General features: G+C 42.6%; 4 protein-coding genes and 1 long non-coding RNA gene across 8 annotated transcripts; 3 read left to right on the top strand and 2 right to left on the bottom strand.

Moving 5' to 3' along the window:
* The first annotated feature begins 250 nt into the window (after positions 1-250).
* Positions 251-2,864, top strand: LOC148391350 (adenosine receptor A1). Its single transcript, XM_088389993.1, has 2 exons — positions 251-728; positions 1,873-2,864. The coding sequence occupies exons 1-2, from the start codon at positions 373-375 to the stop codon at positions 2,543-2,545; spliced, it is 1,029 nt and encodes a 342-aa protein (XP_088246119.1). The 5' UTR covers positions 251-372; the 3' UTR covers positions 2,546-2,864.
* Positions 2,865-2,955: 91 nt separating this feature from the next.
* Positions 2,956-3,942, top strand: LOC148391351 (uncharacterized). Its single transcript, XR_015861348.1, has 2 exons — positions 2,956-3,323; positions 3,401-3,942. It is a non-coding gene; the product is annotated as an uncharacterized LOC148391351 (long non-coding RNA).
* A 519-nt stretch (positions 3,943-4,461) lies between these two features.
* On the top strand, positions 4,462-5,968 carry rplp2a (ribosomal protein, large P2a). The gene is made up of 5 exons (XM_088390024.1): positions 4,462-4,587; positions 5,188-5,311; positions 5,489-5,537; positions 5,612-5,707; positions 5,843-5,968. The coding sequence occupies exons 2-5, from the start codon at positions 5,189-5,191 to the stop codon at positions 5,917-5,919; spliced, it is 345 nt and encodes a 114-aa protein (XP_088246150.1). The 5' UTR covers positions 4,462-4,587; position 5,188; the 3' UTR covers positions 5,920-5,968.
* A 364-nt stretch (positions 5,969-6,332) lies between these two features.
* Positions 6,333-11,364, bottom strand: LOC148391353 (uncharacterized). 2 transcript variants are annotated; one of them, XM_088390014.1, is made up of 7 exons: positions 11,113-11,200; positions 10,389-10,453; positions 9,696-10,303; positions 9,433-9,543; positions 9,035-9,096; positions 8,206-8,466; positions 6,333-7,965 (listed from the first exon to the last, which is right to left on the bottom strand). In XM_088390014.1, the coding sequence occupies exons 3-7, from the start codon at positions 10,291-10,293 to the stop codon at positions 7,945-7,947; spliced, it is 1,053 nt and encodes a 350-aa protein (XP_088246140.1). In that variant the 5' UTR covers positions 10,294-10,303; positions 10,389-10,453; positions 11,113-11,200; the 3' UTR covers positions 6,333-7,944. The 2 variants fall into 2 exon arrangements, with proteins under 2 accessions (XP_088246140.1, XP_088246139.1); XM_088390013.1 differs by lacking the exon at positions 10,389-10,453 and having other exon boundaries at positions 6,335-7,965; positions 11,113-11,364.
* An 898-nt stretch (positions 11,365-12,262) lies between these two features.
* Positions 12,263-21,265, bottom strand: LOC148391354 (potassium voltage-gated channel subfamily A member 10). 3 transcript variants are annotated; one of them, XM_088390009.1, is made up of 7 exons: positions 21,159-21,265; positions 19,780-21,079; positions 19,066-19,169; positions 18,285-18,762; positions 18,098-18,218; positions 17,068-17,171; positions 12,263-16,772 (listed from the first exon to the last, which is right to left on the bottom strand). In XM_088390009.1, the coding sequence occupies exons 6-7, from the start codon at positions 17,071-17,073 to the stop codon at positions 15,132-15,134; spliced, it is 1,647 nt and encodes a 548-aa protein (XP_088246135.1). In that variant the 5' UTR covers positions 17,074-17,171; positions 18,098-18,218; positions 18,285-18,762; positions 19,066-19,169; positions 19,780-21,079; positions 21,159-21,265; the 3' UTR covers positions 12,263-15,131. The 3 variants fall into 3 exon arrangements, with proteins under 3 accessions (XP_088246135.1, XP_088246133.1, XP_088246134.1); XM_088390007.1 differs by lacking the exons at positions 18,285-18,762; positions 21,159-21,265 and having other exon boundaries at positions 18,094-18,218; positions 19,780-21,080; XM_088390008.1 differs by lacking the exons at positions 19,066-19,169; positions 19,780-21,079; positions 21,159-21,265 and having other exon boundaries at positions 18,094-18,218.
* Positions 21,266-22,813: the final 1,548 nt, after the last annotated feature.

The raw sequence follows: 22,813 nt of genomic DNA on the forward strand, positions 1-22,813 counted from the left end.
ACATCCCTCTAAAACACACACACACACACACACTCATGCACACGCACGCGCGCGCACACACACACACACACACACACACAGACTTCTAACCACTATTGCAGAAACCAACATCTCTCCCCTCAATCACTGGCTTGCATTCACATAATAGAGAGAGAAACAGAAAGGGAGAGAGAGAGAGAGAGAGAGAGAGAGAGAGAGAGAGAGAGAGAGAGAGAGAGAGAGAGAGAGAGAGAGAGAGAGAGAGAGAGATTGCAAGACTTGTGAAACTGTGCAGCCTGCATTTGGCATCTCCAACATCTCAGGAAGAACACGATGGACGGTAGAAAAGTGGAAGGCAGTAGTTGGTCCCATTTGCATCCATAAGGGTGAACCATGTCATCCTTTCCTGGGGTGAAGGTACGGGGGAACGTGGACACGGTGTACGTTTCGGTGGAGGCGGTCATCGCCCTGGCATCGGTGGTGGGCAACGTGCTGGTGGTGCTGGTGGTGTGCGTGAACCCGGCCTTGCGGAACACCACTTTCTGTTTCATCGTGTCCCTGGCGGCGGCTGACATCGCTGTGGGCGTGCTGGTGATCCCGCTGGCCGTCACTATCAGTCTGGGTATCAGTACGCAGTTCTACACGTGCCTCTTCCTGTCCTGCCTGCTGGTGATCATCACTCAGGGTTCGATCTTGTCGCTGCTCGCCATCGCCGTCGACCGCTACTTGAGGGTCAAAATACCAACCAGGTGAAGAAAAAAAAAACATGCCCATGTTTGTCCTGTCTTGAAACCGTAGCACTGTCTTGTCTGAAACTATGAATCCAATCTGAAACCATCCAACGTGAAACGCTTAGCCCATCTTGAAATACTAATTTGCAACTCTACACTTTCTTCATGCAGTAATATGAAAAACTTAAAACCTGCTTTTGCGTTTTTGCCGTTTGGTTTGGGTCAATGGTTGTACAGCTTGCTTGTTATTTTCTTTTCGGCCGCACTAAATTCATTTGCTTCGGCAGAACATTGGACATCATCTTCATCTTTAAAGTCTTAAGAAATGTAGTCGTCCACTCTCATTTAACAAACAAAAGCCTTTACGAGCCTTTTCAGTCCAGTTTTGGCCTCCTCCCCCATGGCACTGAAAAGCCCTATTAAAAATGACTTCTGATCTCTTCGCTGCAGTGGACTCCACTTCACTTTCCACCCTCATCCTCCTTAATCCAAGTGCTGCCTTTTTCACAATTTTACACAGCTCTCCCCCATTGCTCTAGACTTCATACCACTCAGTCCTTTCGATTTGTCCCAGACTCTGTTACTTTAGGCGTGCCCCAGGGCTGTGTACTGGGCTCCCTACTTTCCATGATCTGCATTTCACCTGCCACTCTCAGAAGCATTGAGGCCTTGAGTGGCTCTTCTCTCCACCTCTAGAACCACCTCAGCACCACAACTGGGTTTCTTTTACCACTTTCAAATGCAAACTCAAAACACGGCATTTTAAGATCACCTCCCCACTCGAAGTGCACTGCATTGTATTTCATTTTCTTCTATATAATCCCGTGTTGATTTTTATTGGTGTACAGTGTCTTAGAGGGTCTCCAAAGGCACTCCCAAATAAAAATGTATTATTATTGTTGACACAAAAGCAGACATCAGCTCATTCCGCTAAGCCGTTCAATCGACGTGAGGTTGACTCCCGTTGTTGTTTACGTCTTTCATAGCACCGTATATCCTTTGGCGATCAATGCACTGTACATCGCAGGCTTTCAGCAAAATTAAAATGTCTGCCCAAATAAGTGACTTACGCAAGAGTCTGTAAAAAGGCAGCAGCTGTCTTTTTCCATTGCCCATATCTCACTTGATGCTTTTATTGTTTCCGGACTGTGATTTTTAAAAGGTACAGCAGCATTGTGACGCAGCGGCGTGCATATGTGGCTGTCTGCCTGTGCTGGCTGGTCTCCTTCCTCGCTGGCCTGGTGCCCATGGTGGGCTGGAACAACCGCCAGGTCTTGGGCAACCTGAGCGGATCCGACTACATGGTGTGCGAGTTCACCGCCGTCATGAGGATGGACTACATGGTCTACTTCAACTTCTTCGGCTGGGTGGTGGTGCCCCTGGCCGTCATGATCGCACTCTACGCCGAGATCTTCCGCGTCATCCGCCGGCAGCTGAACCGGCGGGCCGAGGCCACGTCGGACGGCGAGCGCTACTACCGCAAGGAGCTGAAGCTGGCCAAGTCCCTGGCTTTGGTGGTGTTGCTCTTCGCAGTGTGCTGGCTGCCTCTTCACATCATCAATTGCCTGGACTTCTTCCACCCGGGCCGCGCCACGCCTAAGATGCTGGTGTATGCGGGTATCTTCATGTCGCACGTCAACTCGGCGCTCAACCCAATGGTGTACGCCTTCCGGATCAAGCGCTTCCGCGTTACGCTGCTGGAGGTGCTGCGGGGCTGCGGGGCATGCTGTGGCGGCGCGAGGGCGAGCCCGTATCCCAACAGCATGCCGCCACTCGCCGAGAAAGTGGATGCGGCCTTGCCGCAAGGTCTGCAGCGTGTCGATGACGCCAAGTGAAGCGTTCGTAGCTTTCAATGCGGACCTTCTAAGTGACACATTAAAGCGGCGGGTTCTCAAAATGGGGATCCAGAAATTCGAGGCTGGTCGATGAGCCGAAGTTTGGGGTACAGCGGAACGATTGGATTGGATCGACAAGGCCTTAGAATGCAATTTTTAGTCTGCAAAAACCAATTAAATTCAAAACTGCTTTCATTTTGGATTTGTCAGGTTTTATTTCCATATGTCTTATTTATTTATATTGTTTCTGCTAATTTCAGTGCTTAAGAAATGCAGTCTACAGGTGCAAGCCAATGTGTTCAGTAAGTTAACAACAACTGTTTTTCATATTAAGTCATAGTAGCTCATTTGCCTTTATTTTAGAAAAAGACCAACTTTCAAGACCAAATGGCCTGGCTACATTTCTTGATTTGAAACTGAATTCCCGATTAAATTCCCTTACATTTATTTCAAAACCCAATGTCCTTTTTTGAGGCTTTATTGGAAACCATCAAGTAAGTTTTGGACAGCACTCTTGCCAACCATTTTCATACGATTGAGTCAATTTGTTTCTCCGAACATGACCCTCCCTCACAATGACGCAGCTGCTTATAGTCTCACCATCTGCCAGCTTCATCCTTGATGAGGGATTTCAAAAGTGCTGAGTGTGTTCTAATCCACAAGCCTTCATCTTAGCAAAGCCAGGTGCCTCACATTTCTTAATTCTGCAACGCACCTCTCACACAACAGAGGCCAAAAATCTTCTCTTTCTCACATCTTCCAGGGTTCATTTAATCAGGTAGGATCATCCTTGTGTGAAATTCCAATGGGCGTTTTTCCCTTAATAAGTTTTCATTGTGGTTATCGGACAAGAAGGTTCCTCATTCAAGGGCTGCGCAATGGCAGATCCGCACGCAGCCGGGGACGCGGAGGCTCCCCAGTCTGACGTGGATGAAGCTGATGCAGCCTTGTTACACTTTAGCAAATACAACGAAGTTCGGCAAGCGCGTTCGTGGCAGCAGTGGAGCTCCAGAGAGAAGGCCAACTACTACATGGACCGCTTCTTCGTTGGCTTCCTGATGGTCTTTCTGCTCGTGCTGCTGGGCGAGTGTGCGTACAAAATGTGGTACGTGACCAACGTGAGGAAGATTGCCGAGTTTGCGTCTGACTCCGTAGGCTTCCTCTTTAATTGGCTCCTCGCCCAGGAGGGACATGAGGACCTGGCCGAACTCTGAATTACGGCCAGGTAATTTTTCAGCATTGTTTTAAGTGTGAAAGAAAATAGATCAACCTAATAGACAAAATGTTATATATATTATTTTATGTCAGGGAAATAAACATGTACGCCACAAACTGAGTCAATTTGTACTTTCATAATCAGTGATGAGAAATAAAGTACAAGTATTGATATAAGAGGATTTTTCAGCTTGGCCGATTTGTTTTTCACTCCATGCTCGCTCCACATGCACCCTGAGATGTTTTTATATGAGTTTACTAATATCAATATTAGCATTTTACCTCAGTAGCTTCCAGGTCGTGTGACCTATTGACCTCAAACAGTGCAGAATGATATGTACTAGTTGAGATACACCTCGTATAATCTCATTTGAATGCTTTAAATATTTGATATGAATTTATTACTGTAAATAGTGGCGTTTTCGCTCAATAACTTGAAGGTCATGTGAACCAACTCCATTAAAATGCACTGCTGAGAATAATTTAAATGTGCATGTCAGTAATCCATTATTTTGAAAAACAACATAAAAAAATCATTATACTGAGGCATATTCAAAATTCCTTGTAAATTGCCCAACGTTATTTTTGAAAATGGGTTGTTGACAGCCCAATAGAACTGAATAACAGCAAAATCATAATGAAAAATGCACCAAACATTGCTTTAAGGCAGCGTTATACAGCGAGGTAATGACGTCATGATAGGCGTTTAAATGGACCAATTGGATCGCAGCCTTTCAGTCCTACATATTTCGGGAACGCCCCTCCTTCCGTCCCACTCTGACGGATTTCCGAGCGTGACCGACGTTTCGTGTCTTTTTAGACTTAAAGTAAGTTAAAACCACCAATGTTTGTCTCGTGTACGATGACTTAAGTAAATGTTAATAGTATTAAGAAGCGTATGCCCAATGCCTCGTTCTCATGGGCGACCAATACCGTTTTAGCTGGAGCGAAATGCTGTTTTGTGTCAGAAATGGAGGACGGTGAAGACAGTCCGCCGCCATGCTGCCATTGTTTGATATATTTCTACAACGATCAATTATAGCGCATATTCTTTACGCTTAATAAGATCTCCATACGTAGTCTGACCTTTAACCACGTTTAAAATGATGGCGACGCTCAATGTTAGCCTGTTTAGGGTTGCTTATGCTATTATAAATAGAACAGCTCCAGGGGCGTAGATAGCCACCCGGGGTGGTCCAGTGGACCTCGTCAAGCATTCAAATAAAGTAGAATTTTACGTCACTAAGACATATTCATAGTCATATTAATGTCTTAACAATGTCCAAGTTATGGTCATTTGGTTTGAAAAATGCAAAAGAAGCCATCTATGTTTGACTGGCTGCCAACAATAAGATGGAAATAACGTCTGATTTGTGTCCAAAAACTGTGATTTCAGCTCATTTGGAATGCTTGTGTGTTGTTGACAGAATGCGTTACGTGGCCGCTTACCTGTTGGCTGTGCTCGGTGGGAACACCAGCCCCACGGCCAAAGACATCAAGGCCATTTTGAGCAGCGTAGGGATTGAGGCTGAGGATGATCGCTTAAACAAGGTATGCAGTTATTGTTGCAGTACTCTATACATTACCACAAAGAACTTAAGAATCTACATTAATCATACATTTACATTCCTGACTCCTCCACAATAAAAATCTTATTTAAATACTCTCTAGGCATGATATAAAGTATATATTGGAAATTTATCTTCCAACAATCTGTTTTCTGTACAGGTCATTAGTGAGTTGGAAGGGAAAAACATCAATGAAGTTATGAATTCAGGTACATTTGTTTATAATAATGCACTTTTAAGATGCGACACCAGGAAATGCTGAACTTTCCTTTTTTCCTTGCAGGCCTCTCTAAGCTAGCCTCCGTACCAGCGGGTGGCGCTGTGGCAGCTCCTGCTGCCGCAGGAGGTGCCTCAAGCGCTGCAGCCGCACCTGCTGCTGGTAAGTCTTTGCTACGGATTTCCTTGATTCCCAAATTCTGTACCCCAGTGTAAAATCAAGATTTAAGTGTACTTTGAATTATTATGGAAGCACACAGATTTAAGCAATCCTGACGGTCACTAATTTCTTTTTCAGCGGAAGAGAAAAAGGAGGAGAAGAAAGAAGAATCTGAAGAGTCGGATGAAGACATGGGCTTTGGACTCTTTGATTAATCTGCCTTTACTTCTAAAAAGCAATAAAGTAAAAGGTTTACGCAGAAAAGTGTTTGAGCCACCCTTTGTTTTTCTTGCTTACTCCTCACAGAGGATTTCAAAAAATTGTTCCAGATGTTTACCTATCCTAGACAATGACCAACACAACAAAACTCCCCCAAAAATGTCAGTTGTAGTACAGAGACTGCCCTGCAGGATGCAGTAAATTGCTATCTGAGATAACTTCCCACAACAGAGATCTGACAGCCAACAAACAAGCCTACTTTGATAGAAAGAAAGCTGGATATGTGCTGGGCTCTCATTTCTCACAAATCTTGCCAGACCTGTTTCTTGTTTAAGTCCCAATGAATAATGAATGAGTTTTCACATCATTGTTTTTAAAATGTATTTAAAAGAAATACATTTCCTGTTTCGTTTCCTCATGAGCGATCACACAAGAATACATTTGGGATAGCCTTAAAATCAACCTGTACTGAGAAAGAACACACCAGATTATATTTTTAAAACTACAAAAAATATACAGTCTAAAGAGCTAGTTTCTGTCAGTGATGTTACATTATAAAAAATGCAAAGTCTTGTATATGTTTATAACCAATATGTAATTTATGGTGATATTTCTTGACATAATAAGCCTTTTTTTTTTCCCGCACAGGACATTGCACCATGCTCATATCTTCACCCACACGCTGCGGTCACAGTGGTATCACTGCTGTAAATGTTCCACTTCCTGTTTCACTTAGTTCTCCAAGAAGCTAACTGCGCTGGCGTTGCAATGTTGACCCTCCGACAGCACATGTTTACATTTAGGACGTCACAGGGAGTCTGAGGCTTAATGATTGCTGCAGTTGCTTGAAGGCAAACTGTGCTTTTACTCCATATTTCAAAATGTTTTGGCACAGACAGAACCTTTTGCAAAAAAAAAATGTTTGCAAATTTGAGATGACAGCTGCAATCGGTAAAAAGTGTAAGGCGTTCCTCGTCCTGGCCATCTGCCTGCGGGGCCAACCTGCTCCTCAGGTGGGATCCATCAGCGTACGCTTCAGCCTCGATTCTGACACACTGCCACATTCCATCTGTTTAACTACACGTTAGCATTATTAGGCCAAGATAGGGTGCGGCAAAGCTCTGTGTTACATCACTCAAACGGCAAATATTCCTAAAGGTCTCGACACGGTGGAATTTCCGAACCGCATTCTGCATGCTTCCGCACATCCACATTGTTGTTTCTACTAGTCCTGAAGTAAAGTCTTCACTTGACAAAAGGTGCGGCACTGGTTTGAGTCCTTCCCATTGGCTTCCTGTGCTTTCAGCATAGGTTAACAAAACACATGTTAATCTATTCTGCCTTTGCCCTTCCCTTCATCCCAAAATGACATGACAGCTTTTGTTGATTTGACATATTTTTTTGCAAGATGAATGCCTGCATTCACATTCAAAACAGATTTTCACATTTGATTTGAGCTTCTAAAAAATAAGACAACTAACATCTTAATTGTGAAATTGTGGGATTGTAAACAGTATTGCACAGTTGTTTTTTTAACTAAATTAAGTAAACATCACATTTGTTACATAAACACTGGATTTCCATGGCGGGTCCAAATTAATGCTTATACAGTACATAAACGCTACAAATATGTAATAATTGCACTTTTTTTTTTTTTTAGTTGGCCTGAACTGACTCCTCCGCCAATAATCTACATCTGTTGAGCAACAAATGTTTAGCTTATCTAACAATGATATAGCATATTTGGACCACATTTAATTGAGTGTTTTCCTCAATATAGGTGCCATGCCCAAAATATAAAATCTCAACTATGTTACAGAGCCCTGCAGCATGACTCCAACAAAATAGTAGACCAAGCTACTATGGTATTACATTAGGAATGTCTTCAAAGCATCCGTGTCAGCATGTTATGCTCTTCCGGCATAACTAAGCACAAATGAAACAAATCAAACCGGAAACTTGAACCTCATCCTTAACTCCGGGAACTGGTTCCAGCATTTGCGTACCTGCCTCCTCTGTCATTAGGGATGTTCCGAACACGCCTAGAAGAGAACGCAGATCAATTAAAAAAAAAAAAATACAAAATACGTAATCATGTATTGTAGAACAGTGATTGCCAACAATTGTCGTCAGAGATCAAATGTCTGACGTGAAATTACCCAATTCAACCCAATTGGTGGAACAAGATTTATTAACACAAATAATGTACTTTCTTTTCTTGGTTGAGTTATCTTTGCAATGGTTTGATAAAAAAAAAAAAAAAAATGATGCTAATGTCTTACTTGTTTATATTCAAATCGGTCTTGTAGGTAGCGGCTCCCCAGGCCGGTGATGTAGCTGACGTTTTGCCGGGAGAGGCTGGCGACGCGAGCTGTGAAGTCCAACGTGAAGGCCAGCTTGACCAGCTCCGGTGCTGTGGACGGGATGATGGGTTGCATGCGCGTGGGTGACGCCTCCTCCTCCAAGTAAGCGTCAGCTAGCCTTTGGAAGGAAGAGTATGACAACCCTTGGAAGAAATTGCTCAAGGTGGAATTGTCTTTAATCTGCAAAGAAAACCAGAGTTAAAATGTCAGGCAAGAAAATCCTTCATGTTGAGTTCTAGTAAAACTGACACTGTGTTAGAATCTATGCTGATCTCTTCAGAGGTGACCGTCGTTTACAACTTTGAAAGTCAACAGTGAGCAATAATGCAGGACGAGATAATATGTAGCACACACAGGTTGAAGCTTGAACTTTGACTACCATGACTTCTTATCACCTCATTTGTGATACAGCTGCTTGATCAAATCATGTTTGACCCATTTAACAACGTTCACCCGTTTAGCTATAACTTAACCATCGCCTACCTATTTTGATGCTTGCCTATCACCAATGTTTTCAACCTACCAATGTCTCCTCAAGAAATCTACCAATCTAACTGACCTACCATCCTACCATTACCATTATCCTTCCATTACCCATCCAACCTACCTATCATACCTTCTTAATTAGCAAGCTTGCAAGCTTATTGCCTACCAACCAAACCTATATCTATATGGCTTTTGTGAGGCCGAAACCCCGTATGTCACTCACAATCGGGTAAACATCACGTTTTTGGAGTAGCCGACTGACCTTGTCGTCGATAGCGTCTCCCTGCTCCTTAGTCAAAGCGATGATCCGGTTGATGACTTCCTCTAGGAAAAGAAAAATAAACAACACGTTGAGTTGGTCTGCCTGACAGCAGCTGCTACCATCACACATTGACTGAAAATAAAATAGATGTTTACAGTGTACACATCTAACCTACCCGCAGACGTGCCTGACCATTCCTCGAACTTGCTCATCCAACCGCATATCTAACCTAAGCCCGACCTACAACCCCAATCGACCCATCTAAGCATTTACCAACCTACCCACGTAACTAACTAGGCCCCGTACAGCTCACACCTACCTCTGTGTTGGGTTGTCAGCTATGTGAACCACTAAAGGACCAAAGGCCCCCAAACTGCAAGCAACACACGTGTCCTTACCATCTGACAGATTCACCACGTCCTCATTCTCCTTGACCTCATGGAGAATCTTCTCCAGTTCCTCGGACACCTTCTCATAGTAGGAGATGGTCGGTTCCACACTCACCACAGCTGAAAGTCAAAAACGGGACATTAGTAAAGGTACTGCACACCTAACCAAAGGACCGAATGGAAATGATCCTGATATTTTTGGTCGGAAAATGATTGGTTTTACTCCAAATATCATCTCGTTATGCCAGCGAGATGCGTTTTTCAGATCATACCTTCTACTCCGGCGATGTCTTCCGGGTCGCACCCCTCTCTCTTGTTGATCTTAATATGGGACAGCCGCCTCTTGGAGAACCTTCTTTTCAAACTCATTCTCTTTGACGACTTCTTCTTTGTGGAGGAGGCCGGAGTCGAGGCGGGCAGTCGCACAGCGGTGTGGTCCGCGTCATCGTTAGAAGCCTCGGGAATGTTGGACGGACACTCCTGCACCTCGTCTTTCTCCTCAGTGCTCCGTCGCGAGAACAGACCCAGGAAGTTCTTCCACAAGGAGGGCTTTTTTTTCTTCTTGGACTTCTTGCTGACATTGTTGTCGGGCCGTATGTCCGGGGTTGTTTCGGTGGGAGCAAGTGACTGGAAAGTCCCGTCGTTCAGGGCCCCGGCCAAATGAATGGAAGGGTCGCTGGAATGTCTCCGGTGCCTTTTGGGGATGGTCACCCACTTGAGTTTGCGCTCGTGACGCTTGTGTCCCAGTGACTCATCGTTGAGGCTGAGGCTGCGTTTGACATAGACTTCCAGAAGACGCCGCGTGTCATTGGGCGCCACGGAAATCACAGAGCTGTCGTTGGGCCGATGCTGGGCTGTCTGTGCTTCCATGGTGGGGTAACTGCAACCACAAGAGGATAGAGAACACTTTGTAGAAATAATAAAGTCATGAATAGTTTGCGAGTTGTTTCCTGTAAATGACTCACCTTCATAGGAAATCAACGGAAAGAAAGCTGTCGGATTAGAGGTTTGTTGTTGCTCAATAATAAATCTTTTGGAGGCATTGAGAAAACACATACGACATACAAGTAACGTACAGTATGAGTCAGATCAAATCGAATACAGCTCTCGTATTCCAGACAATTCATAAATACAGCGATATCTAGTGAATAGAATCAGTGTTTTTAATTCTTGTTTAGTTTGTGCTTTATTTGAACATCAATACATTTGACAAAAAAAGGAGTAATAACTTCATTATATTTATTTATCATTCTTATTTTTTAAGTTTGTTTTTTAAGTTTATTTTTTCATGAATATATTTGCATTGAATACAAACTTTAACTTTGTATTTTTGTGTTTTGCTTAAGCAATTAATTTTTTCTTCCGCGAGTACAGTTTGGATTGAAACATTTCTGTACGCATTGCACTGTATAAAAGAAACTAAATGAAGTGCAAACAACTTGCTACAATCCAGTTATTTGCATTAGGTCTTTTTCTGACATATGACTACAGAATAAGAAAATAGTTCTTGCATTATTAGAGACATTGACGCACAAATATTGATTTATCATGAGAAAAACAACAGGTGATCAGCTAAACTAACCACAATTAAGTGCTGTATATGTAACATTAACAGCATTCATCTAGAAAATATACACATTGATAACATTGATATTATAAAAGAAAAAAAAATCAAGCGAAGAGACTTACATAGTGCAATGAGTTGACAGTCAAAACGTCTATTTCTCTCTGTGTGCTTTCAATAGAGGAACTACACTCCTGTGCAGCTTCTTGTTTGCTGGCCGCTTTTGTGCTCCACTTCCTCACCTAGATTTGTGTGACGTCACCAACCTTGTCAGTTTAGTGGGCGGGGATGGAAACTCCGCCCTCACCTGCACCAAACAGGCGTCAACCTTTCCATAAATGGCGCTAGCTGACTTGAGGAACGTAACACCTTGCTGACCCACTTTCTGTTCTTTTCATCCAATTGCATCCCTCCATGTCATCAATAATAGGATCGGATATTATTTCAGCGTAATATCAAACACTTTCAAATGATAGCAACGTGTTTTGGATCATATCATTCAAACTAATAACAAACACTTTTCGAAGATACTCTACATTTTTTTAGATTCCTGATAGGTTATATTTCTCTGCACTGGACCCAAGTGACCCTAACCCCCAAAACAGGGCCATCTGCTGTTTTTGGTAGGGCAGTTGCCGTTATTGTAATATAAATGGGAAGAACTTTTTCATGTAGGTTTTCTGTAGCTCATTACCATTTTGTCTGGTTTTAAAAGATCTAAACCAAAAGCTATTGCAAAGTGCAACCTTGTCCTCAAAATCAGGGTAGTGGATGGACACCCTGGACTACGCCGCTGGTCAATAAGAGATAGCGTCTCTAAGCTTCCATTTTGTGATCAAGGTCAGAACATCAGTCAGCGCATTCTGGCAACATACTTAACTCAAAGGCTGAACTTTGACAGCTGTTTTACATGCAGCTCGTGAGCCGTTTGCAGTGTGAGCAGAAATCGGACTCTTTGATTTGTTTGGGACTGTTTCCAAGGAGGGGCAGTCGGTGTTTGTTCAGTCACTCCACCGTGCTATTATAAGACCATGTTGTAAAAATGCTATGTAATATAATTTTGTAACGCAATCTTGGAAATATGGAAAGTATTACAACAAAAATACAAAAACAAATAAAAAAGGACAACATTTAGCAAACAAGGGAGAAATATTGCTGTAAAAAATACAAATACTATTGGAAGACTATTGGAAGTAATATAGAAAATATTTGGGAAAAAATACAGTCTTTAGAAACTATAGAAACAATATAACAAATACAAGAAGCAAAACCAAATATTGGAAAAATAGTAACATTTTAATCAGTCTAAATTATCCGTCCGTCCGTCTGTCAGTCATCTGCACTTGCCCTCACACCTTTGGGCAAATTTGGAATTCTAAATTATATTAAATAAACATATTTGAAGTACAAAATTGAAAAAGATACAAATCATGCATAAACCAATAATAAAATGCAAAAAGGTAATACTGCAATAAAATCCATTAGAGCAAAAAAAAAAAGAAAACATCAGATGAAAAAACAATAACATGACAGAAATACCAAAACGTCATCTTTAAAGAAATTGAAATATTTCACAAAAATACTATCCAAAATCCCCCCAAATAAATATTTTTAGAGTGCGGTGTAAAACCGCCTTGTTACATTTCAGCTGACCTTGGCATTGATTTCTCCAGATTCTTTTGGTGTAATACCTGATGAATTATAAATGACAGCAGCAGCAAATCAGCATTAACCTTGTGTGACTCAAGTGTGTGTGTGTGTGTGTGTGTGTGTGCCTGATGGTCGCCGTTCAGTCAGTGATCCATTGCCTCCACAAGGACACGTTTGTTCTCAACAATGGACGCTTTTCTAAATTATTCATCTGCTTACATTTAAAGCAAAGTCAGAACAAGGGTCCATTAAGATAAAATGCAAAAACCCAAAAAATAGACAATAAGCGCAAAATATTTGATAAAATAACAAAATATAATGACAAAAACACTTCACTATCAACACATAACAAAATATAAACATCTTAAAAACATAATACTAAATATATATACATGCAAATTAAAAATGCTACATGAAAAATAAAAATACTTTTTCCTCAGAAAACAGGACAAAAAAAGAACATGTTTGAAAAAAAAATCAAATTTGGGTAAAGCACACGGAACCAAAATTTATAATACACAAATAATAAAGCAAAATCTAAAAATATATTAGCTATAACAGACACTTGTAAAAAAGTATAAATCCATTCAACAGTAGCGTCGACTGTGAGATGAGCAGATTAGCCAAATGATGAGTGGGAGACTCCACACACTTAGCATACATGTTTAATGGAAGGCACTCTTTACAGAATTAATAACATGTCATTCACACATTCATTTTTTAGAACTGAGCCGCTAAGAAGTCAAGTGGGCTAACTCCATTTTGGTCACTTTCAACTTAAGCCCAGAAATAAACAGTTGATGAAACTTGGACCAAGTCAAAGTTTACTTCCAATATTGACACATGGGGCGGCAATGAATTTTTGCACTCAGCACCGATCCTCCAAAATGGAGTTAGCACCACTCCGCTTCTCAGTCGCTCAACTGTACTCAATAAGAATAAGTGCTTCTTCCTAAAATAAAGTGCAGAGCAACCAAGTCACTAAAGGATCTTATTGGCTACCATAGGAATTATTGCTGTTTTGCTGGGGTCAAACAGAGTTCCCCTACGCGCATGTGGCAACATTATTGCATTTACTACGTTTATTGCAAGATTACATTCTCAGCCATTGTTCTAAACATTCTATTTCCAAATGTCACATTGTTATAATTGAAATGCGGCATGCGCATCTAACGGTCTCACATGATTACCACTAGACCAGCCATCCTTATAATTAGCTCCATTCATTATGTCAAACTTTAGTATGAGCCTCATTTCTGTATGGCATGCAGTATAAATGATACATTATTACATTTCGAGTGTGCAGCTCCTCCTAATACATCATAAAGCTTACAGTTGCGATAACAAATGTTCTTCCCTGTGCGTATTTAAGCCTCACTAGTGCAATTAACATTCAGTGCATTGATTCGACAAGCTTTTAATTGTACTTTAAAGGATTTCCCTTGCATAGTAAATATGCAATTGGCAAGAAAATATCAAACGTGTGTTTTTTTTGGCATGCGCGTTCTTTGAGCATTTGATTTTGTATTTTGCAGCTCATTCACAACATGCAAGCTATCAATTTGATTTCATTTCACTACAATCAAAGACGTCTCACACTGTGCGGACACTTGCCAGCGTCCTTGAGAGTCTTGTACTATAGATTTAAGTAAATATGGTCAAGTGGAATCGCACGTGGAAGTAATGATTTTGTTGTTATTGTTGCAATGGAAGAGAGGAGGGGCCTGGCGGAGAGGTTGCCACAAGGACACGTTGCAAAAACACTGGATTAGATACTCTGATTTGGAACATTATGCCAATACAAACATAACATTGCAAATACTTCAAATGCCCACAGTCATCAGACTCGGATCCCCTAAATGTCCATGCACAATACATATAAACATGCCCTTTTTGTGTATATTACAATTGTCCTGAGACAGACTGTAACACAGGTGATTCCTAAATGTCTTTTAAAACACTTTTGCTATTGAGCACCACTAAAATGTTTCTCGCTCTCTGCCTCCTACTTCATTGCCCCCCCTTTATGTCAAATTTAACAAAATAATTTGGAATATTTTTTGTATGATTTTTGTCTATATGGCAACAACATCCAACATTCATTTTTTCACAGACATGTTTAGATACTGAAGTTGTCTCTCAGTTGATTGCTAAAACCTTTTTAGCCATCTAGAAGAGTTTGAAGAGTGAGCTCCATCATCAAATGAATTGCTCTGATTAATGAATACTCAAATAACCTAATACGTCTACAGAATACGACAGCTGTAGGTTATTATATTTTTGGGCATGATTATTGCTGCATTGTATTTTTTTGTTCTATGCAGTAGGGTCCAATCCTACATGAATAGCCTGCAGAACCAGATTCAAATGGATGGATGGAAATTGTACTTCTTAAAAGGCTTTTTCTGTGTCCAAAATAAGATAACTTGAGTAAAGGATATCAATAGCGTCTTCATGCTACAGAAGTAGAAAAATCATGGAAGAAAATGTTGTTCTACGAGTGGAAGCCATTCTTCTCAAGATTCCAGGTGCTTTTGTCCAGCGTCGTCGTGCTGCCGTATTTTTCAGCCAAGGAGTTTTTCTGGGCCTCGGTGGCGTCGTCAATCATCTGCTTCTCCTCCTGCTCGGCTTTGCGATGGTAGAAGTAGTTGAAGTTAGACACAATGACAGGAACGGGCAGTGCGATGGTCAGCACCCCGGCGATGGCACACAAGGTGCCCACCATCTTGCCGCCAATAGTGATGGGGCACATGTCTCCGTAGCCCACCGTGGTCATGGTAACCACCGCCCACCAGAATCCGTCAGGGATGCTGACAAACTGCGTTTTGGGCTCGTCGACTTCAGCGAAAAAGATGGCGCTGGAGAAGAGGATGACACCGATAAAGAGGAAGAAGATAAGCAAGCCCAGCTCTCGCATGCTCGCCTTGAGAGTCTGCCCGAGGATCTGAAGGCCCTTGGAGTGGCGGGACAGTTTGAAGATGCGAGTCACTCTCACCAAGCGGATAATCCTCAGGATGGCGAGGGACAAGTTCTGGCCGGAGCTGGCGTCGTCGTCGTCGGTGGTCGCCAGCTCTGTGCCCAACGTGACGAAGTACGGAAGGATGGACACGATGTCGATGATGTTCATGATGTTGTAGAAGAAAGCGCGCTTGCTGGGACACGCGGCAAAACGAACGCCGGCCTCGAAGCAGAACCAGATGACGCAAATGGTCTCGACAATAAAGAAGGGGTCTGTGAAGTAGGCGATCAAATCTCTGGAGGCAGGACTTGAACTTTCCGTGCTCTTGTTTAACACATGATCTTCATGGAGAATGTAAGTGCTATCCTGCCTGAATACGGGGAGAGTCTCCAGACAAAAGATAAAGATGGAGATTGTGATGACAAAAACGGAGACAAAAGCAATGGCTTTGGCCGCAGTGGAGCTCTCAGGGTACTCAAACAGGAGCCAGAACTGTCTTTTGAGCTCGTTAGTCGGCAACAAGACCGGGGGCTCGTTGATGAAGCCTTCGGCTTCACGGAACTGCTCCATGGCTTCGTGGCCCAGTTGATAGAAAACGATCTCACTGGCAAAGACATCTAATGGGACATTGGCCGGCCTGCGAACCCGCCCGCCAGATTGGTAGAAGTACAGGACGCTGTCGAAGGCCGGACGGTTACGGTCAAAGAAATACTGGTTCTTCATGGCGTCAAAGTGATGTATTCGTTTGGCGGGGTCGCCCAGTAAAGTCTCCGGGAACCGGTTGAGTGTGCTCAGCTGGGTCTCGAACATCAGGCCCGAAACGTTGATGACCACCCTCTGGTCTCGGTCCCCCCCGCCCGTCTTCTCAAAGAAGTCCTCGTTGTCATAGCAGTCCCTCGGCATCCTGCTGAAGACGCCGTCGGAACCCGACTCGCCGTTCACCAGAAGCTTTAGATTTGACATCAGGCTGCAGCTACTGGAGGTGGCCTTGGATGGCGTGGAAGAGGACGCACCCTCACGGCGGCTCCAGCGAGGGGATGGACGCGGGGAAGAGCGACGGGGTGATCGCTCGGGATCCGGCGCCTCCGACGTGGGCGACGTCGGGTAGCCGGAGTCGCTTGGGTCGCCCAAGTTGATGCCCACATCGTCCACATTTTCAAAGTTAACCAGAGGAACCTAGATAGCAATACAGTAGATGGAGACTTGATTTGTCCTCTGAGTGAAACAAAGTGCTTGTGTATGTTTGCACGTCATATAGGCTAGTTCAGTATGCCCCGTCTGAAGATTTGGTTGTGTGAATAATTCAACTTCTGAATGTAGCCATGCATGCTCATGAAATATGATAGGCTCTACTTTCAGTGCTTTCCACCATTTTGTGAAATTTGTAAGAAGCTACAATCCTCTTTTTGGGAGGGGGTTCCTTGTTTGCATCTGTGCTTGGCCCCAGTTTATAGATAATATTTGTGCAAACCTCCATGGCTGTTGGTTTTCTCGGGTGTCAAGACTGCAGAAGGGGGTCCAGCGTGGACCTCAGTTCTGCTGGCTGGCATGGAGGTAGCTTTAGTCCTCGGTAACCTGAACGGACATAAGAGCAAAACGCAACCCAGCTGCGTTAAATGCTTTTTTGTCCGTTTTTGTTTGCATCAGCACACAACTCGCCATCTGATACCCCCCCACCCCGCCCGCCCCCGCGTTCCAACTTGAGATCATGACGGAAGTGAAACCTCGGCAGGTTTGCCCGGGAAACTGCTTACACTGAATCTATATGTGTGTACGTGAGTGAGTGTGCTGATCCGATAGTTAATTAGGCACACCTTTGCGTGGAATCCAATGACGTCCCGTACCAAATGTAGCCTTCAAAATATTTCCATGGTTTGGATTCAACTTCTTAACCAACTTATTTCTTCTTTGTTTTTAATGTACAAAACATTTTTATAATTTAACTTTGTCTTTTCAGTGATTTTTGTGGGGCCGTTTTAAAAAAAAAAGTCTTTTCATGACTAATACAACAATATGTCTATTCAGTATAACATTGAAGTGCACTTTGCAAGCCCACGTTTATTTTGATTTTATTTGACTTTTTTTGCGCATCATTATTAATTCGTTGAATGCAATAGTGGCCAAAGTCCAAACATAAATCATATCTATCACTACTTCATTCAGGATGGTAAATAACAAATCAACAACTAAAAATATATAGCCAAATCAAATCAATCAACTCTATTGTTCTTATTCCCACGACTCCTCTATAGGACTTGAAGGCTGCATGCGTTCTGCATTGACCCTGAGTGTTCTCTATCTTGGCTCTTTTTTTTTTTTTTTTGCATTGCAGCGCAACACCAAATATTCAGCAGCGTGAATTCAAACCTTAGGTAATATGGATTCTGCAATGTCAGCAAAAACAAACTTCCAGTGATCTCACATTGAACAATGACAGCATCACCTTCAGCAACAAACAAACAAACAAACAAATCCCAACAATCTTATCAGCTCTCACCTACCGACCCGACCCGGCAGGAATGCCCTCCACTTCTTGCTCTTCTTCTTCTTCTATCCTCCTGCCTCAGCCGCACTCCCTCTCAAGAGCGTCTCTACCAAAGCTCCCATTGGGTAATTGAACACCTGATGGGAAATGAGAGCTGCCACTTGCGCACACATACAAAACAATGCACAGCCACACATACTCACACTGGAACAAGGTTTTAAATTCTGAAGGAGGGATGGTGGAACGAGGGCTGGATGGGATTGAGGGGGTGGGGGGGGGGTCACCTGGCTTCCCACTCCCCTCCTCCCATCAGCTTTGTGATAGGAGATTTAGCGTCTGACGTGGTGTGAAGGAATGCTCCCCCCTCCTCCCCACATTTTCTTTTGTCCTTCCCGCAGAGTAAGCATGCACACACACTAGGATGGTCCAATCGGACGTCACCTTGGGGTATTAGACTGCATTGTGCCCCCCCAAACCAATACAGAACAATACCTGACAGAGCACCTGCAGCTGCATACATCAGTCCGATCGTCTCATGCTAGGTAAAAGCACTTCAAAGATCCATTACCTCTCTTTTATTTGTTCATATGAGTGAGAAACAACCTGAAGTGAGAGCTGTAAATAAGTGCCACTTCTCTTTAGGGGAAAGCACTCCTTTATTGACCTTGTCGAAAGTGTGAGCTACAGATTGGAGCAAGGAGTCTGTCAATGTTTGAGACAAACTCCAAGGTGATTCTTTGTACAATTTTAGGGTATTATAAGTAAAAATGGTAAAGTAAAAAACTTATATTTGAAGGTTCAGGGTAAAACTAAAAAGCATTGAAGGCTCAAAGTAAAAATATTGTGACAATTAATTCATGATAAATTTCAAATAAATGCGTAGTGTGCATAGATACACCTGCACCTCGTTCTCTCTCACACACTCCGTCGCTCTCTGTCTCTCTCTCTCTCTCTCTCCCTCCCTCGCTCTCTCTGTGAACTCACTTTGTGGTATGGTGGTTGCACCGATGACTCAGGAACGGCACTGTGCAACAATAGAGTGCCTCCTACAGATCAAAATCGGAGCTGATGGTTGATTCACTTCAACCCTATATTCAGATGAAAGATCTGTTTTTTTCATTCATTTTTGCACATTACCTAAAACTGCCAAGAGTGACGTTAAGACCATTCTAGTTCTGTGGCTCAATTAAGAACAGATTGAATTAAGGTATTAAGGTCATGAATAAAAGATATAATCCCAGCAATCAATTGTCCTTGAAAACGTCCCTTCAAAAGTTCCTGGTTGACGCTTTTGTCAGTAGGGTGGCCAATTTGGCAGCAGAAAGCCAGACTCTAATGTTACCCACTTTAAACCACAACGTGCTGTGGTCACCCCCCTTTCTGTCACACTGCGGCGGAGAGCGGTGCGCGTCAAGGTCGACTCCCCCAAAAACTAGTCTTAAGTCTTTCCACCGGAGCGTTTGCGATCCATCATATTAGGCCGTTGTCTCCAGGGTAGGAATCTCATTATGTTCACGCATGAGTGTAAACTTCACAATGTTTGTAGGATGGTTGGGGGGGCGGGTCACATGCATGCAAGATTAGAGGTCATCCGTGCTCATACTCACAGTAGGAAATCACTTGGATAGCAATACGTCGGCTATTTCAGTTCATGATTTGGATATTTGTTTGTGCAGTTTGCTGTGTATCGTGACTTACGTGCAACTATCCTATAAGTCCTGGATGTTAGTAATCCACTTGAGTCCATTCATGATTTGAAGACTGATTTAATTACTGGCAAAACAATAAACAAATAGGAAGAGTGTGTAAGAGTGTGTGTCATCTGCCTGATTGGACTCCTTTTGTTCCGCCGTCCATCTCCTTGCTTCACACACTATGAGATCACATAAAAGGAGTCAATGACAAAGAAATCAAACAATGACATAAACGGTGACATAGCTTGTGACTTCTGTATCTTAGCTCTTGAGCTACACAATATTGAAGGAATATTTTGCAAACTTTAACAACGATTGGAAGGGAAAGGATACGATTGATATTGGTCCTGTTTATCTTTTGACTGGGAGGAAACAACAAAACGAATGACACATTGTCTCTTTTCCCATTGGATAACATATTTTCAGCGTTCTATGACCACCAAAGTCACACGGGGTCTTAACTCACAATTTATTGCAAAATGTGCCATTGATCTTAAGAGTATCACGACACAGGTCAGAGCAGTGACATGCAGGTCACTCACAACAGCGTTAAAGATGAACGAGGTGGCAGAGCAGAGCGGGGATAAATCGATGGAGAGTGATTTGTGTTTAAAAGTGAGCGAGGCAGTGGGAAAGGGCGAAAAGATGAGCTCCACCGCAGCGTCCTGCGGGAGCGCTGACAGAGACACCCCCTTCCTCTGCCTGTCCTTCATCTATCAAACCCTCCCCCTGCAGCTGACGTTCGAATCTTACCTGGTAACACTCCGCCTTGACTAAGCAATTCTCTCGTCGGCATGTCAGGTAAAAGCACTAACTCGTACTGACATGATATGTATATTATAGTAGCACAGTTGACAACTGATGCACAATTTCTCTTTTTCATCCAAGTAAATTTTCTATTAGTGAGGACAAAGAGCATATTATTTTGGGCTAAACATTGAATTGGAATTTTTCTAGAAGTAATTTCAATTAAATTCTCCCGAATTTGTATCCATTTATTTATGATGTTTTTTTTTATATTTGTTGTTATATCCAATCAAGCTTCCTGACAAAATTCAGCTTCAGAAAACTGGTGAGCCGTGTTTGGTTGTGACCTGAGACCTCTCAACTGTGACAAATTGGCGTCCCAACTGAAATGGCTAAAAACCAAAAGTGGATTTCTCCTATTTAATTGATATTTCACAAGATTCGCAATGCAACCTTCACCATCTCTATAACGATTTGGGCTGCAGTAAACCTATGATTCTGTCGTGGATCAGAGTGGAACGTGGAGCAGGACGACCAAGTGCAGCTTGGACCAGGGTCTGTTGGGAAAAAAAAGGGAAATGGAATAAGGCATCAAGGGAAACAGACGAGAACTGGCAAACCGATAACATGACCGACCGACAGGGATGGCAAACAGAAACAGACTCGAAACAGATAGGAACCACAAGGACGGCAAACGTGACGACGTCGGCCATCCGACAGGGAGTGAGGGGCAGGCAGGATTTATAGACACGACAGGTAACGAGAGAGAGGCAGGTGGGAATAATCACACTGATCATGGGCACACAGGAGGGGAGGGGAGGGGCGAGCACACAGACACACGAACAAAACTATGAAACGATCGGGGACGAGTCGTGACAGATTCTAAAGAATGCTTTGGGGGTTGACTTCTCCTTTAAAAAGACCTTGTAACCGACAAATTGTAAGATCTAATCTGACACTACTATATGTAGGAGCTCAGCACTAAATGACACTGTCGCTCTGTGATTGGACGCTCATTGATTTGTCTTCCATATGTCCCGGTTGTACCCCAGATTAGCTCTTGTCATTTGATTAGTAACTGCTGGGAAGCATCCACACGTCACTCAAACGTATACTCTGAAGTTTTCTATGAGTGTGTTAATCTGCTTATCTTTAGCACAACTGGACTACATTCCCACCCCAATTGCTCAAGATAATCTTTTGGAGACATCCAACAATCAGCGTTTGCTGATTTGGATTTCCACCACTGAGGCAAAGAAGTTTGAATTTGGTGTGTGTACTCCACTTAAATTAGCTATTGTTGAGAACACACAATAATAGTGAACACATCTTTACAAAACAAGACATTCACACACAATATAGCACACACTATTGGAGCAATAAAAACAATTAAATAAATAAAAATCTTTGTAATGCAAATAAAATAAAAACAACGCAGTTCATGTGTGGATTCTCTCACATTCTGCTGTTTAACATCAGGATGTGGGTAAATAAAAACCCAATTTATTGCAGATTATTTTGGAAACAAGATGTTGTATTATTTTGCACACTTGACTCCTTAGTGGCAATCAGTCACATTGTAAAGCTCTACGAGGATGAAAAGAAGTGTACTTTTGAACAAGGACAGCTTCATTGAAAAGTAATTACTACATTTGGGCTCTCTCCACCAGGCCATCTAGCTTTTGCACAATGCCGGCAGACTAATAATAGCGGTGTTATTGTTATTATTAACACTTCAGCGCCTGTCATTTAACGCCCATGTGAGGGTCTTATCTGAGGAGAGCAGCTTTAAAGCCCACACAATGCAAACCATGCTAATCGCCGACGCTAATACACACACACACACACATACGCCTGGAAAAACATCGAACATGAGCAAACTCATGTGGTAAATAAATAACTTAACCGAAAAATCAAAAGTCTACACACCCCTGTTCAAATGGCAGTTTTTGGTGCTGTAAAATGTGGCAACAAAAATGTTGGTTCAATTCTGTATCTATTTTTGTCAATGTATTGATACTAAATGTTCACACATTGTATCAATTCTTATTATTTTATTTGTCTGGGCATCCTTGTTCTCTCGTGTTTGGCCTTATTATGGTCACGGGTGTGCGCTAGAGTCTCGAGAAGGATTTGTACCCAGAACCGAACAGTCAAGCAGAAGTGCTAACTACTTCTGTACTGTGCTGCCCCCTCTAAAACATGACCATAAAATAGGAACAACCAGTCAAATTATAAATACGGGAAATAAAAATCCAATGGAACCAAACTGCTATAGAGCATGAAAGTCA

Source organism: Syngnathus floridae, chromosome 11 (genome assembly GCF_059516105.1).
Source record: "Syngnathus floridae isolate MCC-2025c chromosome 11, RoL_Sflo_1.0, whole genome shotgun sequence".
Lineage (NCBI taxonomy): Eukaryota > Metazoa > Chordata > Actinopteri > Syngnathiformes > Syngnathidae > Syngnathus > Syngnathus floridae.

Bases quoted from the DNA above. Each gene is read 5' to 3' on its own strand.
- LOC148391350 (XM_088389993.1), top strand. From the start codon at position 373: ATGTCATCCTTTCCTGGGGTGAAGGTACGGGGGAACGTGGACACGGTG. The intron at 729-1,872 runs GTGAAGAAAAAA...GATTTTTAAAAG, and splicing joins AGGGTCAAAATACCAACCAG to GTACAGCAGCATTGTGACGC.
- rplp2a (XM_088390024.1), top strand. From the start codon at position 5,189: ATGCGTTACGTGGCCGCTTACCTGTTGGCTGTGCTCGGTGGGAACACC. The intron at 5,312-5,488 runs GTATGCAGTTAT...TTTTCTGTACAG, and splicing joins AGGATGATCGCTTAAACAAG to GTCATTAGTGAGTTGGAAGG. The intron at 5,538-5,611 runs GTACATTTGTTT...TTTTCCTTGCAG, and splicing joins CAATGAAGTTATGAATTCAG to GCCTCTCTAAGCTAGCCTCC.
- LOC148391353 (XM_088390014.1), bottom strand. From the start codon at position 10,293: ATGGAAGCACAGACAGCCCAGCATCGGCCCAACGACAGCTCTGTGATT. The intron at 8,467-9,034 runs GTCAGTCGGCTA...TTTTCTTTGCAG, and splicing joins GAGACGCTATCGACGACAAG to ATTAAAGACAATTCCACCTT. The intron at 7,966-8,205 runs GTAAGACATTAG...GTTCTCTTCTAG, and splicing joins ACCGATTTGAATATAAACAA to GCGTGTTCGGAACATCCCTA.